This window comes from Gracilinanus agilis, chromosome 4, assembly GCF_016433145.1.
Source record: "Gracilinanus agilis isolate LMUSP501 chromosome 4, AgileGrace, whole genome shotgun sequence".
Classification (NCBI taxonomy): domain Eukaryota; kingdom Metazoa; phylum Chordata; class Mammalia; order Didelphimorphia; family Didelphidae; genus Gracilinanus; species Gracilinanus agilis.
Window position 1 is genome coordinate 79760404 of NC_058133.1, and position 19403 is coordinate 79779806.

The following is a 19403-nucleotide window of genomic DNA, read 5'->3' on the forward strand; positions in this document are numbered from 1 at the left end:
CAACCCAAATATTCTCTTAGCATCTCAGCTATCTGATTTATAATGAAGAGACAGGATATTTGGCTCCTCTTGAGAAGATGTCTGGTGAGAGAGTACACGAAAGTAAGTCAAGGAGGAGCTCTGAGCTCCTCAGAGATCCGTGTTGCCTATCAATGGGAGATTTTAGAACTTGGTGAGGGTTCTCTCCTGGGTCTTTGGCTGCCTTGTGCAATGCTGATGGAGCAGTACCATTCCTAGAGTGGAGCTCCAGGCAAAGTTTGGGTTGAAGGTGGAAGGGCAGGGGTAGCATGTGCTGTGATATGGAGTTCTGAGCTCTCTTTCAAAGTCCATTTCTATCATTTCCAAAGAACAACTTCTTTTTCCTGAATTAACACATACTCCAGTGAAATCCCTGGGATCAAGTGCCTTTACTCTATGTACATAGAAGATGGAGAATTTAGGACTGAAAAAATCAGATATGTTGTTTTTTTGTTTTGTTTTGTTTTGTTTTTTACCCTTGTTCTTCGGTGTATTGTCTCATAGGTGGAAGATTGGTAAGGGTGGGCCAATGGGGGTCAAGTGACTTGCCCAGGGTCACACAGCTGGGAAGTGGCTGAGGCTGGGTTTGAACCTAGGACCTCCTGTCTCTAGGCCTGACTCTCACTCCACTGAGCTACCCAGCTGCCCCCTAGATATGTTTGATTATCTTCTCCAACCCAGTGGAATAGAGTTTCTGTGGAATTCAGTTTTGTTGCATTTTAACCTAACCCTTCCAAAAGCTGTTGAGTCTAGCTAAAAAGTCTGGTCCCCTTGGCCATGGAGTGGTGAGGCAAGCTTTCCAGCTCTAACATTAGAACCAGAGTCCAAAATACACATCCCCAGGGGCTCAGGCCATTCCCAAGCGACACTGAGAATCTGTTTTTAGTCCTGGTTAGAAACTGACATGGGAAAGCTCATTTTTCATGCTTGGGAAACAAAGGGGAAAGAGCTTTTCCTAGAAATTCTTTTAAATAAAGATTGTCATAAAGAGAGAACTAGAAAGGTCTTCAAACAAAAGGTATTCTGACCCCCTAATTATTTTATAAAGCATAAAACTGAGGACCAGAGAGTTTAATTAACTTGGCTAAGGTGACTCAGGTAATAAGTAGTAGAGCCTGAATTTGAACCCAAGTCCTTTGACTTCCTAACCAGGATTCTTTTCATTTACTACATACTGCCTTCTCTCAAAACCAACTTGTCTTTGTGAAACTATTGCTGCATCATAATTACGAGTGGGTTGAAGGAAGCACACGGTCATGGGGAAGCAAAACCATTCTGCTCTTAACTACTGATGATAATTCACAAATGAGAACATTGAAATTGTCAAACTATCCATAAGTCATGCCTTTTTAGAAGTGGGAAAAGGGTTTATGCCAGCTGATCCTTCTGACCAAAGGTATACATTTTGATACACATGGAAGATTCGGGGGTTGAGGTTATGGGCTGTGATTATGGAACAATATCTGACCAAATTGGAAAGCAATTCCAATAGAACTAGACTCCTAACTCCCAACAGTTATCAACTGGATCATGTCTGGAGATGGATTTGAACTCAGTCCTTCCTTACCAAAGAACTCAGTGCTCTTGCTACTGTGCCAGCTAGCTGCTTTGGTTTTAGTTTTCTAGGGGCTATAGAGAGCCAGTGAAGTTTTATTGCTTTTGTTATTCAGTTATCTTTAATGTCCCACTCCTTGTGACCCCATTTGGGGTTTTCTTGGCAAAGATAAAACAAAGGAGGATCATGGTTGTACTCTTCAAAGATGACTTAGGCAGCTGTGTCATAGAGAACTTGTTTTAGATGGTGAAACTACAGTAGCGGTTGTCTAAGGGGGCTAGGGAGGGCTGGTTCCAGATTATAGCTTTTCCGTCCTTTCTCTTCCCTGCCTTCCTTACCTCACAGGCAAACAACTTGAACTGAAGCCCCAGGATCTTGTAATCTATCAGCTGGTTCCCTCTGAGCTCAGTCAGTGCTTCTTTTAAGTCTTTAAGAGCTGAGTCATATCTGCAGGGCAGAGAAGGTTAGTCAGCAGATTAAGAGTTGGACTTCAAATTTGATTGCAGACACTTGCTAGCTGCCTGCCTGACCCTGGATAACCCTCTGTTTGCCTCAGTTTCCCCATCTGTAGTATAGAGATAATAATAACATCTACCTCCCAGTGTTGTTATGAGAATTAAATGAGATCTGTATTTGTAGTGGGCACTGAATAAATGCTTATTCCATTTTTGTAGCTGCTCTTCAGCATTGAATATATGGACCAGACCCACCAAACATGACCTCAGGGGGAGTGTTCCTCTTAGTGTTATCCCCATTGATCTCCAGAGGACAGACGTCGTCACATTTCTTGGCCTTGAACTGGCCTTTTCACCAAAGCTGAGTGGCAATGCTATATGACACCCCCCTCACCTCCATATTACTCTCTCCTTCCCTTCCTCTCAAGCTGTTCTTCTGTCTCAAGTTACCACAAGGTCAGTCTTTCTTTCTTTGTCAGCACAAACACTTCCACCTTTCTGACAGCTCTGACTTTGGCTCTTAGACACAGAAGGGGGACTGGCGGCTCCTTTCACTGCACGACAAGGGGCAGCCAGCTTGCTCTTCTCCCCACCCCCTTCCCCTATGGTTTTCATCCTCCTTCTCAGTTTTCTGAGTCAAAGAGCTGAGTCAGAGTGAGCCTCCTTGCCAAGTAAGAAATGTCACAGCCTGATTTAGCTCCAAGGCTGTGGGCACCCACACTCACTCCCTCTGACAGCACACTCAAGTTGCAAAGACAGCCCCTCCTGCCCAGTTTCCCTCTGCTGGATCCCACTCACATCTCCACTTTTGAAGCCTTCTTGTGCCTTCTTCCCCAAAACCAACCAACTGACTTACCATTGCTGCATTTCCAATACTTATTCTTTAACCTACTCAAATTTCAATTTGTTCCTTTACTCTTGTGTTGTTAAATTGTTTTCAGTTCAACTCAGTGCTTTGGTTGAGCCCAAAACCTTTTGTGTTTTTCTTGGCAAAGATATTGGAGTAATTCCCTTCTCCTTTTCCTTCTCCAACTCATTTTACAGATGAGGAAATTGAGGCAAACAGAGTTAAGTGATTTACCTTTATAAGTAGAAGGGATAATTTTGCTTCTGCTTTAGGTTACTTGTCCAAGGTCATGTAGTATCTGGGCCAGATTTGACTTCCTGACTCTAGGACCAGCATTGGGCCACCTAGCTGCCTTTTACCCATACATATGTTCTCTGAAAGTTGAAGAGATTTTTTTCTTTCTGTGTTTGGACATGTCTCTCTGTGATCTGGGAGAGGGAAAAAGACTCACTTATTATTATAATCATATTGAATTAATGTTAGAGATGCAAGCTGACTAGATCAGATTCTCTCATCTGGAGATAGCCAGGGAGACTGATAAAGAAAGCAGTAACCCTTGACTCCAAAGGAATTCCACCAGCCCCTGTATTTATCCTTATCTTACCTACTCATGATTATAGTATTCAAAGGCAGCTAGGAATTGCTGATCCTGTACTGAAACATGGAACTCCCTTTTCTGCTGGTGGGGGCCATTATCTCAGTAGGACCAACCTCCTGGGAGTCTGGAGCTTCACTGCCACAAGACTAACAAAGATGGGAACCAGGGCAAGTGAAGAAGACATGCTGATGTCTCCTTGTAGCCTTTATGTGTGAGTATGTCTCTGTAGTATGGATATTATTCAACAACCTCTCGAGTTAGTTTACAGCTAATATGTTTCCTGACATCTTGAACTGATAGCCATTTGTTGGACTCCTGTGTCTGGAGTCATAGCAGGGAGTTGAGGTTTATCAACTCAGTAAGGACTTTCAGCAGGAATCTCAGCCCTCCTACAGTAGGTGTGTGGCCGTGGACAAATCAGCTTCCCTTCCATCCCTTTCTAGGAGGCAGCATGATACATACAATGGAAAGCTGAATCCAGAGTCAGAGGACTCTACTTATAATCCTGACTCTAATTCTTATGACCAGTGTGAACTTGTACAGATGAATTAATTTCTCTGGGCCTCACTTCCTTGTCTGTACAATGGATGGACTAAAGTCCTTTCTGCTTTTTAATCTATAATTTTTTCATTTAGGCCTTGGTTTTTCCATCTGTAAAACATGTGAGTCGAATTAGATGGTCTAATTGAATTCCTTTAAATTCTAAAATTCTATAATCTTATGACACCACAGGGTCTCCTGTGTACTTTTCCCATATTTCTCACCCAAGAGGTTTAAGAATGTCCCATTATAGTGCCTTCACGGCACATGAATTTTAACATGGGACCATAGGATAATTGGTGACCCATCCTCTTCTATGCCGAGAGGTATGTCAGCTACTAGAGTTCACCTCAAAGGTCTGACTCATGGCCTGGTGTTCCCAGGGAAGTCATGCGAAAGGCAGGAGGAGGGGCAGTTGAGAATCCTGAGCAGAAGTTCTGGGTCTTTGACCTGTGCTGAGGCTGGAGATCGGTGGATCCTGGTCTTGGAGTGAGAGGGTGCAAACATCTCTCTGCAAACTCTTCCTGTACTTGAGATACCGTGCCAACCTGTACCTGACCACCACCTTGGTGTCTACTGCCCCTAGATATTAGAAGTTTCATCATCTAGATATCTAGGTTTTCCAGGGCCCAGGAGGGATCCGGGAAGTGGGCAGGAGACGAAGAAGAGGGTGGAAAGGGTGGACATAACTCAACTGTAAGGCTGAAGATCTATTGAAGAAGAAGCTAAAGATATCCCAGCAGTTTACCTACTCTGGTTTAGTCCTGGCCAGGCTGAAACAGAGGGAAGCTACATTGATTCTTCATCTGCCAGCAGTTGAGATTTTATTAGTAACCATTAGAATAGGGTCTCCTATACCACAGTCCTTTACCCATATCCTTCTTGTTTAATATAAAGTTTAAAGTACCTTCCTAAAGCAGTTTCAAAGCTTGTTTTGGGAAGGGAGAAATCACAGTCTGAATACAAGGCTTTATCCTAGCTAAAGAGCCCAAATCAACATATCAATTAACCCCAGGTGGGTCCTGAAGGGATATACCTCTTAGACCTGAAGGATCCAGCCTGGGCAACTGTTATAAGGGAGAAGGGTCATCTTATTTCTCTCTGTACATCAATTTACCATCTCAAATAGATGAAGAGACCTCCCATAATTATAACACCTGGTGTGGTGAGAGTCTGGCTGACCCTATCTGAAGGCCTTGCCAATGTTTTCAGCCCCTGGTAGCAATGCTAATATGCCAAATGTGGCCATCCAAGAGATTTTGTTGAGAAAGACTTGGCAGCTACTCCTCAGGGAACACTGTGATTCCAGTGGAAAAAGCCCTGGGAATGAGTAGACTCAAGTTTTAGTCCTACCTCTAATCCTATCAAGGGATATCTCTGATGGGAACATGACAACACATAGAGAATCTTAAGTATTTTGTGCTTGGTATGGTAAGTCATTGTGGCAGCCATCCAAGGGCAATGTTGGAACTGTTTTTAAAAGAATCTTTTATACTTCAATTACATGGAACTCAGGTTCTTATCTTCTCCCATACCTACCTTTCAGGGTTATTATAACGATCAAAGGAGAGAATATTTGTAAAAATCTCATAGCATATAGTAGGAGCTATGTAAATGCTTATTCTCACCCTCCTTCTCCCACCAAAACTAACAATGTGACCTTGGAAAAAGTTCCTTTATTTTTCTGGGTCTTAACTTCCTCCTGGGACAGCTAGATGGCTAGTGGATAGAGCATCAGACCTGGAGTCAAGAAGACTTCTCTTCCTGAGTTCAAATCTGGCCTCAGAAACTTATAGCTGTATGACACTGGGCAAATAACTTAACCCTGTTTGCCTCAGTTTCTTTTTATGTAAGATGAGATGGAGAAGGAAATGGCAAACCATTTCAGCATCTTTGCCAAGAAAACCCCAAATGGGATCAGAAAGAGTTGAATATGACTGAAAAATGACTGAACAACAACAATTTCCTCCTATGTACGATGGAATTGAACTACTTGCTCTCTGATATCTTTCAACTTTAATATTCTATAATTTTATTATTATAATTCATCCAGTAAGTGCAGTGCCCATTGTATTTATATAGGACTTGTTGTTCAGTTGTTTCAGTCATGTCTTATTCTTTGTGACTCTATTTGGAGTTTTCTTAGCAAAGACACTGAAGTGGTTTTCCATTTCCTTCTCCAGCTAATTGGACAGATGAGGAAATTGAGGGTAAACAGTGAAGTGACTTGCTCAGGGCCACACAGCTAGTAAGTGTCTGATGCCAGATTAGAACACTTCCTGAATCCAGGCCTCATATTCTGCCCTCTGAGCTATCTAATGGCCATTTACAGGGCTGCCTTCTTCCTGATCAAGGTCGCAAAAGAAGTAGGAGATGCCCAACCTCAAGAAACTGATTGTGTATTTCTGCTTGACCAAATACTACATTAGGAAGACTTGTCTCATGTTGTTCACGAAGTAGGTTATTTGGTTTGCTTGTATAAAATAACTGAGAAGTAACATACATGTCATTTTCCTCTAAAGTTAAATGCAGACAGAATCTGACTTTTAGAACTGGGAAATGGAGTTATTTTCTTCCCTCTACTTTTGTTATTACATTCTTAATCAATATTGTCCTAATTATCCTAAATTATCCTAAACTTTTTAATTTTCAAGAAATTCCTACCCATGCCTCAACATGGCATGAAAATAACCTTGAATTGATCCAAAGACTAGGTTGGTAGAATGCCAACTCTGAAAAAACTTGTAGTATGGGCCCTATAACAATTTATCTGTACATTTGTTCACTCAGAGTAACCTAGTTCACTTCTATCTCTAGGACGTTATCCACAGGGAGAGGAATATTCTTGATCATATCACTTTATGAAGACATTCTATTATGTTGTGGTGGGACTACAATCTAATTCAATGGGAAAGAACTCCCAAAATAAGAAGAATCATAGATCTTCTGTAACAGTAACCAAAAAAAAAAAAATTTACAACACAAAGGTGGGTGTTCTGTGTAAGCAATATTGGCAAAAAGAAGATCCAGGAAGGGATAGGATAACCAACAACTGACCAAAATAAACCAGAAAGGCCTCATTCTTCTTTTACTTCCATTTTCTCTGCCAAGGAAAATGATCTTTGGACTGGATAAAGCAGAGCAAAAATGGCCAATGAGAAGTGGATACCCAGTAGAGCAAGGCAGTAGGAAGAGAGAACTTAACTGCCCTTGGGAAATTCAGGGGGTCAGGACCAGTCAAACAACATCCCAGGGTCCTGAAGGAACTGAGAAATGATTGCGAAAATCTTGTTTCTCATTTTGAAGCATCACATGGTACAGGAGGAGTGTTGCTGGCCTAGAGAAAGCCAAGTATGGCCTCAATTTTTGGAAAGGGGAAGAAAATGGAGTCTATTAACTGTCATGCATTGAGGGTGGCCTTGACTTCTGGCAAAACTTTAAACTGTATTGAAAGGGTAGTTAGTGAAAATCTAGAGAAGGAAGTGGTGATGACAAAGAGTCAGCATGACTTTCTCAACAATGGGTCATATAACACTAACTCAATTTCCTTTTTTTCGATGGGCTGACTAGACTGGTAGATCAGGGGAAAACTGTAGATATGGTTTACCTAGATTTTTGTAAAGCATGTAACAAAGTCTCGTGCTATTCTAATGTACAAGATGGAGAGATGGAGTCTACACAATCACATGGTTAAGTGGATTTAAAACTGCTTTCATGATTTGATGAGGGAAAAAAATTGTTCCTATAAAGATCTCTCTTGTTTTCATTAAGCAATTTGAATAAGATTGTGCCTAACTTATCTTTGAACTTTCCTGAATACCTTCTATATAGTAAGCATTCCATTACCGTGCTTGCTTCAATTTACTAATTTGTAAGATGGTTTTAATAATAGCACCTACCTCCCAGGGTTGTTGTAAGGATAAAATGTGATATTTGTAAAGCACTTTGTAAACCCTAAAGTGCTACATAAATGCTAGCTATTGTTACATAACAGAAGAAACTTGACATAGTTTAGTGGACAGAGAAGACAGCTGTGTGGTGAAGTGGAGAGAACACCGGGCTTGCAATCAGAAAGACTCCTCTTCCTGGGTTCAAATGAGGCCTCTTCACCTAAACCTGTTTGCTTCAGTTTCCTTATAGGTAAATGAACTGGAGAAGAAAAAGGCAAACCACACTCATATCCTTGCCATGAAAACCCCAAATAGTATCACAGAGAGTCAGACATGATTAAAATAACAATAATAAATCATTAGAGAGCTGGCTTGGTAGCCAGAAAGACCAAGATACTCTCTCTGTGAGACCCTGGGCAAATCATTTAACCTCTTAGCATTTCAGGCAAGTTCCTAAGACTATAAGTTGCACAAAAGGTGCCAAATGCATTGGTTGAAATGGTTTATGTGGGAGCTCCTGATGCCAATGAAATCACAGATCCAGCCCCTAGACCTTAATATAAGGCACTCTGGAATAATAGATAGCAAGCCAGCCTCAGAGTCAATATAGATCTAGGTTCAAGTTTCATCCCTGACACTTATTGACTGTGGGATCCTGGGGGCAAATCACTTGACTATTCAGTTCCCAGGAAACTCTTTAAGATTATTAATGGCAAGTCAGGTACTAATCTGCATTGATAGAGCATCCTTGCACCAGTGAATTCAGGTCCATTTGAAATATATGTGTGTATAGGTAGGATAGTGGATCCAGGTCCTGGTTTCAAATTTGGCCAGAGATACTGCCAGGTAATCCTGAGCAAGACACTTAACCCCAGTTGCCTTGCCCTTGCTGCTTTTCTGTCTTAGAATTGATACTCTGTGTGTGTGTGTGTGTGTGTTTGTCTGTCTATCTGTCTGTCTACATAGTATATAATAGAATTTGCTCTCATAATGGTCCCTTGAGGTAGAAAAAGGGAAGATTTCATTCTTACCATTTTCTTAGTTCAGAAAAGTTGGTTAAGTTGCTCAGGGTCACCCAGCCAAGAACATGGGGCAGAATTAGGGTGGGGATTAGAAGTCAAATGTCCTGATTCTTTGTCCTATACAATTTCTACTATATTATATTCACTGTTTATATGACAATTGAGGGTCCTTTGAGGGAAAAACTAATCATTAACCTATAAATAAGATTTTTCTCCCCAGTGGGCAAATTAATTTCAGTTATGAGTCAAACCCTGCTGTGTTAGGGTCCCTCTCTCTATGGAGATATTGAATGAGCCTCATAAGGTCTCCTTCTATCCAAATCCTTAACCCATCAGGACATCCAGAGAGCTGTGCCAAATAAGAGAAGGAAAGATTGAATTAAAGAACCACCCAAAAAAGAAATCTGCTTCATATTTTTTAAAAATGGAAAAATTCTTGATAAAAATATTCCTATTAGGGCCCTGGGCCAAATCCTGTTATTCTTCTTCCAGTCTCTAACCCTGGGAAATTCTTTGAAGAACTTCAAGACTTTAGGGAGAGGGTTATACCCATCTTGACTGCAGTGGAATACCTGACTACTCTATTGTCTACTGCATCCAACCTGGAGGATTTCTAAGTGCCCTAAGGGAGCCAGCCCATTTCTCAACTTTGAAAGCAAAGACAGACACACACTCCTTCCAGGCTGAGCCTGGGAAGAACCTTAAGCCACTCAACTCAATGGTATTCTCTTTGGGGTGATCTCTGGTTTGGGCAACTCGGTGGTGCAGCAAATACCATGATGCACCAGGATTGGGGAAAATGAGTTCAAAGTCAGCTCAGATCCTTCTTAGCTTTTTTTTTTCTTTTTTAGACTTTAGACAAATCACTTAAGCTCTGTCTGCTTCCGTTTCCTCCACTATAAAATGAGATAATAATACCTATCTCACATGTTTGTTGTGAAGATAAAATGAGATAATTCTTATAAAGCACTTTGTAAACCTTAGAACATTATATAAATGAAGGGAGGAAGATAATGTGTTTACAGAGTGCCTAGTGTGTGTCAGACCTTGTGCTGAGGGCATTTTATAAATATTATCTCATGATTGCTAGTTATTATTAGCTATTGTTCTTCAAACCATAGCCTGGCCTTAACCTTGCCACTCTCTTCAACGCTTACCCAAGGCCTTTCTTCCCACTTGGTGACAATCATAGCACCTGTCTATTCTCCTTTGCCAGTATTTCTCCCAACCATCGTCATTGTCACTTAAACATAAGGATCTCCCCAAGAAGCCTATGAAGTAGGTGCTATTATTGTCACCATTTCATAAATGAAGAAACTGAAGCTCACACTGGTAAAGTGACTTAACTGGTTGTGCAGATAGGAAATGTGTCTGAGGCAAGATCTGAACTCAGATTTTCTTGACCCTGTTTCCAGGGTCCTATCACCTATGCTGGGCTGCTGTTTAGGCCTCTCTTCCTTTCCATTCCCACCATCATCAAGGCCAGGTCAGTAAGATCAGATTCCCTAGTTCAGGGTTTCATTGCCCCTCCTCTGGATAATGACAGTGGCCACCCAACTGGCCTCACAGCCTCCAGTACATTCTCACACAAAGATTCTACCAGATCACTCTTTTGCTCAAAAGCCTTCAGTGATGGCCCCTCCTGGCTATCAAAATCAAAACAAATCAAAACTCCTAATCGAGGAGTTCTAGGCTCTCTACAACCTACCTTTCCAGCCTTATCACATTCTGCCCTTTAGTACTGTCTACATTCCAAACAAACCAGACTAATCACAATTCCTCAAGTTCTGCCTGCCCTTGGCAGCCTGTTATCTTTCCCATGCTCTGGCATTTGTCTGGAATGCTCTCTTTTCCTTCAAGTCTCAGCTCATGACACCTCCTCCATGAAGCCCTTGTTGATCCCAGTGTAAATGTTCTCTCCCATCCCAGATCTCCATTTTGAACTCTCCTGTCCATCGAGATGATAACTTGTATCATGGTTGGCCAAGTATTTCCTTCATTCTTCCTATTACATTGCAAAGGCAGGAACTCAGAGCCCTCCTGGGGGACACCTACCACGAGAGACTTTCACTTTTTGGCATTGAACTACTCTTTGGATCCAGTCATTTGGATCCATGGCTGGTTTCCAATCTACTTTACTACACTAGTATTTATTCCTTATATAGTATGTATAGATCTCTGTCTATTATATATAAATATGTGTGTATCTAGATCTGTTTTATATAAAGTATGTGCAAGATCCTGGTGCAATGGATAGCCACTTCTGGAATCAGAAAGACTCTTCTTCCTAACTTCAAATCTGCCCTCAAACACTTACTGGCTCAGTGACCTTGGGCTAGTCACTTCACCCTCTTTGCCTTAGTTTTCTCATCTGTTAAATGAGTTGGAGAAGGACATGGCAGACCACTGCAGTATTTTTGCCAAAAAAAACACCCAAATGGAGGTCAGAGTCAGGCACAATTGAAAATAATTAAACAACACAACAATGTACAAGATCCACACACATGTGTACATATACATACATCTACAGTATAACATCTACTATATATATATACACGTACTGTACATGATATATAAATATAATAGATGCAGGCACACACATACATAATAGATGCAGGGTAATCTCAGAGGAAAAGCACTAGTAGTCCCAAATCTCCTGCCAAGTTCTCAGAGATCCAGCCCCAACACCTGCCATTCTGGCATAACCCACTCTGCCAGAGCAGAGAGTGCAGGACGTGCCTAGTGTTCCCTATGGACAAACCCTGCCCCCCTGCTTCTATGTATGTCATTATCACATTGAAAATTTGCCCTTATTTCAAAGTTTGCCTTTCCTCTTCCCTTACCCACTCCTGACCTCCATCCTCTGATTCATCCTAAAGCAACTTCTTCCCTTTTTTAATTTATATTTCTTTTTTTGGGCCCTTACTTTACATCTTAGACTCTATACTGCATATTGGTTATAAGATAGAAGAGCAGTAAGGGCTGGCCAAGGGGGATACATGACTTGCCCAGGGACACACAGGTAGGAAGTGTCTGAGGCAAGAGTTGAACCCAGGAGCTCCTGTCTCTATCCACTGAGCCACCCAGCTGCCCCCTTCTTCCCTTCTTTGCCCCAATCTTCTCTGCTTCCTCTCTTCTCTTCCCTCTTGACACACATCTGTGTTTGCTGATGTTCTCTTGTCTCAAGAAACTCAATGCTAAAAGTGGTTCCTAAATCGAGCTCAAATGCTCCGTGTGTGGGTGGTCTGCGTCCCAGCAGCCTGTTGACGTTGTTCCTCTAAATATCCCAGCATTGTATCCAAAAGACAGACAAGGAGAACGCTCCCTTCCATGCCCCTCTGCTCTTCCCCACCAGTTCTCTGGCCCCCTTAGAAGACTGCTGGGTGGCCAACAGCTCCACGCTGAGTTCCTCTAAGTTAATTCTTCATCTTCTACCCCTACAGCCCCGTGAAACCAAGCCTGGATCTCTTGGCAGTGGCTGGGAGATCCTTCCCCCATGAAGGAGTGACTAGAGTCCCTTTAGTCAGTCAGCTGGCCCTGTGCAATGGATATGGGAGACCTGCACCTGCCTCTCCATCATTCAACTTGCATTCAACTTAATAAATTTCTCTTAATACATTTTATTAAAAATACATTTATTTTTTTTAAAGATAATCATTGGAGCCTGTCATTCTTAAGGGAGCATCTGTCCTGGCCCAGGGTTTTCTCAAGCTCTCCCACAATCAGCACCACCAGGACTGCCCTCAGTGGAAGGCATCTATCTGGAGCCAAAGTCATCTGAATCCAAGTGGCTGGTGGTGAGTAGGGGGTGTAGTGAATAGGATGCCGTCAGGAAGAACTGAATTCAAGTCCTGCCCCCAGACACTTACTAGCTTTGTGATCCAGGCAAGTTGCTGTCTCAGCTTCAGTTACCTCATCTTAATGATGGAGGCAGCAAAGTCAGGTAGAAGAGAGAGTGCTGGACGTGGAATTCAGAAAGGCTAGAGTGTGGGTCCTGCCTCAGATACTGCTCAGTCAAAATGACCTTTGGCAAGTCCTCACACCAAGAGAGGTTCTCTACCTTCGGTGCCTTGCTGTATTTCTTTAAATAATGAATGTGCTAAAATTTCTAAAACAGCCTACAGGAGCCCACCACAAATCTCCCTTTAATAAACCTCTTCTTTATAAACTATTCTAAGAACATTACAACCCAGGTCAAGTAAAATGGCCTTGAACCATGAACGAAAGAAGCAGCTATAATTCCTGTAATCAGAAAGACCTATGTTTGATTCCTGATACAGATACTTATGACACTTATGACTTAGGCTGGTCACTAAATCTCTTAACTTCAGTTTCCTCACCTATAAAATGGGAATAATAATAGCACCTCCTTCCCAAGATTGTTGTGAGGATCAAATGGGATAAGATATATAAAGTGCTTTGCAAACCTTAAAGTGCTATATAAATGTTGTTATTATAAGGTAATAGGTGGTCCCTGGGCTTAAGCACCAGGAATTCAAATATGAAAAGTGAGATAGTTGAAGAATTTACATTCTAATAATGAGAATCAGCACATAGAGGGAAGGGATGGTCAGGGAAGTCTGGAAAGTCCCAGAATGCTAAATGGAACCATAGAACAATTGAACATCATGCCCATTTCAGACTCGGGTTATGTTGACTTCATTACTATACCCAGAGCAAGAGAGGGAACAGTGGGCAAGGTACAAGGTAGTCATAGGCAGTGAAGCATGGTTGAGGGGCATAAACTGTCTAAATATAAAAGTTTTCACCGAACAGGGCAGGAAAGCCTGGAATGGGACTGTGTGAGGAGCTAAAGATCCCAAAGACAGGCAACGGCAGGGAAATTGGGGCAAGCAGTTAAAAAGTGGATCTATGGGGTGATTCGCTTTAAAAAGGCCTTATGTGGAACCTGTTTCAAAGGGGAAGTTTGGAATCCAGTCAGATGGATGAGCTCTGAGGAGCTGAATAGCCTACAGGCTCAACCCAGATCAGTATAGGCTGAAGCAAAAAGTGAAAACAACCCAACAACCATCCAAATATACAGACACATACATATAGCTCCTTTCATAGTAGCCCCATACTGGAAACTAAAGAGATACCTACCTATCGGGGGACAGTTAAACAAATTACAATATATGAATGTAACCAATTATTATTACGTTGTAAGAAATAATAAAATGGACCGTTTCAGAGGAACTAGAGATCTCTGTGAACTGATGCAAAGTAATGTGAGTAGAATTAAAAACAATTTCTACAATAATATTATAAAGAAAAACAAATCTAAAAGACTTCAGGATGCTGATAAATCATGATTCCAGAGGACTGAAGATGAAGCATTCTAACCACTTCCTGCAACAGAGGTAATAGACTTAAAATGCAGATTGAGACATATATTTTTGGACATAGCCAATGCAGAAATTAATTTTCTTTATTGTTGACTCTCTGTGACCCCATTTGGGGTTTTCTTGACACAGATACTGGAGTAGTTTGCCATTTCCTCCTTCAGCTCATTTAACAGATGAGGAAATTGAGGCAAATAGGGTTAAATGACTTGCCCAAGGTCACCCAGGTAGCAAATGTCTGAGGCCATTTGAGCTCAGGAAGAGGAATATCCATGACTCCTTGTCTGGCACCTGATGACCTTGTTCTATAGAACCCCTAAATTTACCTTTGTCCCTTGGGAATTTGTCTTCAGTGAATTCCCAGAATGATTCTTGTCTTAGACTGAACAATAAACCTTAAAATGCCCAATGATCTTGACCTTGATAAAATTAGTAGATATAATCAAATCAAAAGTACTCTTTTGACTTAGAAATTTCTCCCCTTGTATCTAGGCCGCTCCCAGCCCCAGGATGGAATCCTCCTTCTCTAGTCTCCATGTAGGCCAATCAATTGTCCTTCCTTTCTTTTATTCCCCAAAGGGTATATAAGATCCCAAGTTCTTCAGTTCTTTGGAAAATCTCCTTCTAGGTGCATTTCCTCAGAAGACTGTTCCCAGAGCTTGTCTCTGTGTGGTATTTTGCACATTACTCTGTCTTCCTTGTCCTGATTAAAGACTTGTTCTTTCTGATGTTTAGTCTACCTGCTATCCACTTGCTTTATGGGTAAGTTCATTCCTTTCACATCCACAGTTATGATTATCATCTGTGTATATTCCCCTCCATTTTAACTTCCTTCTTTAATCCTAACCGTACTCCTTCTATTCTTTCCCTTACCTCCAGTGTTTTGTTTTCAGTCAAGGATTTGTTCTTTCTAACTACTTTGGTGGTTCTGTGTTTTTCAAGGTTGACACACTCTATCCCCTGAGTCACCTAGCTGCCCTTACCTGGCACACAGCAGGCATTTAATAAAGGTTTATTCTCTTCCTTTTCCCTTTTCCACAGATTTTGATGAGAATATTCTATTCCAACTTATCCTAATTAAATCTTGTGTCAGAAACAAATTTCTCCAAAGCTCTGGGACTTTAGGATGATTCACTGTTAAAAGTCTTTCTGGAAAGCCTGTGTTTTTTCTCCATCATTTTCACAAGTGGTCTATCCCCCTGATAAAATTATGAGAACTAATTAGAGGAATGGCTTTATTTTGCTTTTCTAGGAAAGCTCAGCTAGAAGTTGTAGCCTGTGTCCCCTTTGGCTCTCTTTGTAGGCTCTCACTGCAACAGCAGCCAAAGAATATAAAGAAAACCCAGCATATGGAGGTAGACTTTCTAAAAGGGCAGAAGCCCTCCTGCCTGCCCTCTCTTATCTCCACTCAAAAGTTTCTTTCCTCCTGGTGACTGTCTTCCATGTCATCAGCAATATTTTTTTCTTTTTGAAAGACTTCTCTCTCCTACAAAGCCCCTTCAAAGACTTTGTGTTTTTATAGGAATTGTTTTAGCAGATGTCGTTGCCCCTAGCAACAGCTGCCTTTTACGGACTGGTTTCTGAACTGAAATTAATTTAATTCTGAAAAATTAAAAATTTTTTTTCTTAGAACATTTAGATGAGATTGTTTTTAATTTAAAAATTTTTAATTTAAAAATTCTTATCTTCTGTCTTGGAATCAATATTGTGTATTGGTTTTAAGGCAAAAGAGTGGTAAGGGCTGGGCAATGGAAGTTAAATGACTTGCCCAGGGTCACACAGCTAGGTAGTGTCTGAGGCCAAATTTGAACCCAGGGACCTCCCACTCTAGGCCTGGCTCTCAGTCTACTGAGCCACCTAGCTTTAAGTGAGATTCTTTGACAAAAATAAAAGATGGTGGGGGCTGGGTAGTTCAGTGGATTGAGAGCCAGACCTAGAGACGGGAGATCCTAGGTTCAAATCTGGTCTCAGACACTTCCCAGCTGTGTGACCCTGGGCAAGTCACTTAGCCCCCATTGCCTAGCCCTTACCACTCTTCTGCCTTGTAGCCAATACACAGTATTGACTCCAAGACAGTAGGTAAGAGTTTTAAAAAAAAAATGAAAGATGGTTTTCAAGAGCTTTATGACAGACATTATTAAAACATTACTCTGTTAAAGATGTGACTACAAACAATAATAATAGCTAGCATTTATATAGCAACTTTAGGCTTTTCCAATTATTATCTCAGTCAATCCTCACAACAACTTTGGGAGATAGATACTATTATTATTCTCATTTTAAAGGAGAGAAAACTGAGGCAAATAGAGGTAAAGTGACTTGTGCAGGGTCACACAGTTTGAAATCATGTCTTCCTGACCCAGCACTCTATCCGTGGCCCAACTAGCTACCTGTACAAATAATTAGATTATGCAATGATCTAGTTAACATAGCTCTGCTATTAGCCCTTGTCCTTCACTAGTATTTTCAGCATAATTTTTTGTTTATTTTATTGGTACAAGGGACTCACAGTAAGGAAACTCCCTCTGATAATGCAGATAAGTAACTTCCTCTCATTTACAACCTTTGAAATTGTGTCTCTCATCGGGGTATAACTGAGAGGGCAGGTGAGCTGTTCAGGGTCACTCAGACACCATCTGTCTCTGGGAGACTCGGGCTGTGTCACCATCCCATGCCGCCATGTCTGAATGTGCTGCACGATGACAAGAGAGGCAGCAGGCTATGATAGAAATGACCCTGCCTGGATTTAGGGCCTACTTCTGAGTCCCAGCCCTGGCGTTTACTAGCTGTATGATCTTGGTAAATCATCAAACTCTCTGAGACTCAGTTTCTTTGTGTGTAAAATGGGAACAATAACACAGGCACCACCTCTCCTCACAGAGGGTTACTATACTGATATCAGACAGTCTAGAGTCAGAAACTAGGAAAAACTTTCAAGGAACACAGAAGGAAACCCCCATCTCCCACAGTTCCTTCATGTCATTCCCATTGTTGTGTGATATCAAAGACTTACTTCTCCATCTTATAAAAGACTATTCCTCGTTGGAAATAAGCCACTGCTAAATGCTGGTCTCTCTTTAAGCTCCTGGTAAAGGCCTGTAAGAGAGAAAGTGGGTTTGTATGTAGGTATGCAAGTCAAGATGACTATCTTGGGCCTGAGAGCTGGGGGTTGTCTGGAGGCTGGGCAAAAGGAGCCAGACACTTACAGCTCCTTCAGAGGAAGACAGGAACATTAAGAAAGAGATGGGTTTAGAAGGCCAACAGAAGAGGTGAAGCAGGAGAAACCAAGCTCAAGAAGATTTTTAAAAAATAGAAATAAAGGGAAATGGGGGAATAGATTGGCCGTTCCAACCTTCTCCATTGTTGCTGGGCTTTGGACAAAAAGCACACCATGGGGGTAAGCTCTAAGTTATTAACAGTGAGTAGAGAAAGCCTCATATTTTCCACCTAACTTCTACTTTCTCCTTGTCTACATGTTTCCTTTCCAGGAGAACCCACTGTCTCTCTCCTGAGTATTTCTGTTAGCCCTTTGAACCCACTGCTATTTACCAAGAAACCCACTCTTTCTCCTTAAATTAGCAAGCACACCTGTTTACATTTTAATCTCCAGCCAGTATATATAGATATCAGAGCTAGAGTCTGTTTATGGCATGCCTTTGGGTTCACTTACTTGGCTGCCTGACCCATCTATCTATGCATCAAACTGTGAATGGATTTAATGTTTTATGTCACTGAGATAAATCAGCTTTTGCTGAAGCCAACACTCCCTCCCCCATCCCAAGCTAAGATTGTTTCCTCCCTCTCTCCATCTCAAACTTCACATAAACTTTGTAAGTGAGCTGCTATTAGACTGAAGAAGGTTGCCAGCTCTAAAGGGAATGCTTAGGTGAGGGAGTGAGGTACTACCTTGTAGCGAAGTGGGCAAAGCCTGGGAAGTTTCAGAAGAGTGAGACAAAGGGATGCTTGTCTTCAGGTTGCGATGTGGGGAAAATATGTGTGTGTCCTGTCCCACCAAAAGCATATTCTCCAGGATGATGGCACCCTGGGACAAATGTCCAAGTGCCCTGTCCTAGTTAAGGTTTTGAGGCTGCAATGGAGAGAAGTTGAATGGATTCATGTCCATTTACTCTCTGTAAAAAATAAATCTTCCCTAATTATACTCTTTCCACCACTCCATCATCCCATGTAGCTCACTCCCACTCCAGTAAGAGGAATATGGCACCTCCATAGATAACTGCAAGCCTTGCCCAGGCTGATGCCTATCCACCTTCTCCTTGGGAAGATGATAGTGACTGGCATGAATGATTGAACTTTGTGGGTCTCCCAGTCTAGCAGGGCATTTAGTATTCATTAAGCACTTAATAATTGCCAAATGTATCTGAGATGAACATGAGATGGTATGAAATCATAACCTAAGTGGGAAGGTCCAAGGGACACAAGAGGAGTTCAAGAAGGGGGAACAGGCCAGGAAGGCTTCCCAGAGATGACAGATCCTGAAGGATAGATCCCATTTGGAGATGCTAAGAGAAGAAGACATCCCCCATCAAGAGGTACAGTTTGGGGGCACCTCAAAGGCACAAAGCAGGGGCACGTGTGCTATACTCACCTTTTCTGCCTCCTGCAGTTTTTCCAGGATCATGTAGATGCAGCCAATGTTAAAGGAGATCCGGGAATGGGGGTCCTGAACTCCGGTGAAGGCTTCCAAGGCTCCGTGCCAGTCCTTCTTGTCTGCAGCCAGCACCCCTTCATTCCAAAGGCGGATTGCCTCCGCTAAGGACATGGCCAGAGGAGAACGGGAGGCAGAGACCACAGACTGTGCCCTAAGAGGAGCTCTGAGGTGTAGGGCAGGGGCCGAAGGGGAAAGAGATCAATGGAGAAGTATTTCCCACCAGAGCCTGTTCCCTTCTGTCTCTCCTGGGCAGGGCAAGGGCGAGGGCTTTGGTGTTTTTCCTTCTTCAAGTGGGGCCTCAGAAGAGGATCTAGTCCTCCTCACACTGACTTCTCTGTGTTGTAAGCATGTCAGGAAATGTCCCCACCTTTTAGGGGGAAGGAGGGAGGTGTGGGGGTGGAGAGGAGGGGAGGGGTGGAGAAAGAGAGGAAGTACATCAAGTGTTTTCTGCAATGGATCAGTTCCTC

At 42.1% G+C, this 19403-nt stretch overlaps 1 protein-coding gene across 4 annotated transcripts in view; it reads right to left on the reverse strand.

Annotated features, from left to right (window-relative positions):
* NCF2 (neutrophil cytosolic factor 2) overlaps positions 1-19047 on the reverse strand; it is a 37622-nt gene extending 18575 nt beyond the window's left edge. For all 4 annotated transcript variants that reach the window (XM_044676731.1, XM_044676730.1, XM_044676729.1 and 1 more), the window contains exons 1-3: positions 18874-19047; positions 17281-17363; positions 1912-2020 (exon numbers count right to left, since the gene is read on the reverse strand). In XM_044676731.1, coding sequence (XP_044532666.1) covers positions 1912-2020; positions 17281-17363; positions 18874-19047 — 366 coding nt within the window. The remainder of the gene's footprint in view (positions 1-1911; positions 2021-17280; positions 17364-18873) is intronic.
* Positions 19048-19403: the final 356 nt, after the last annotated feature.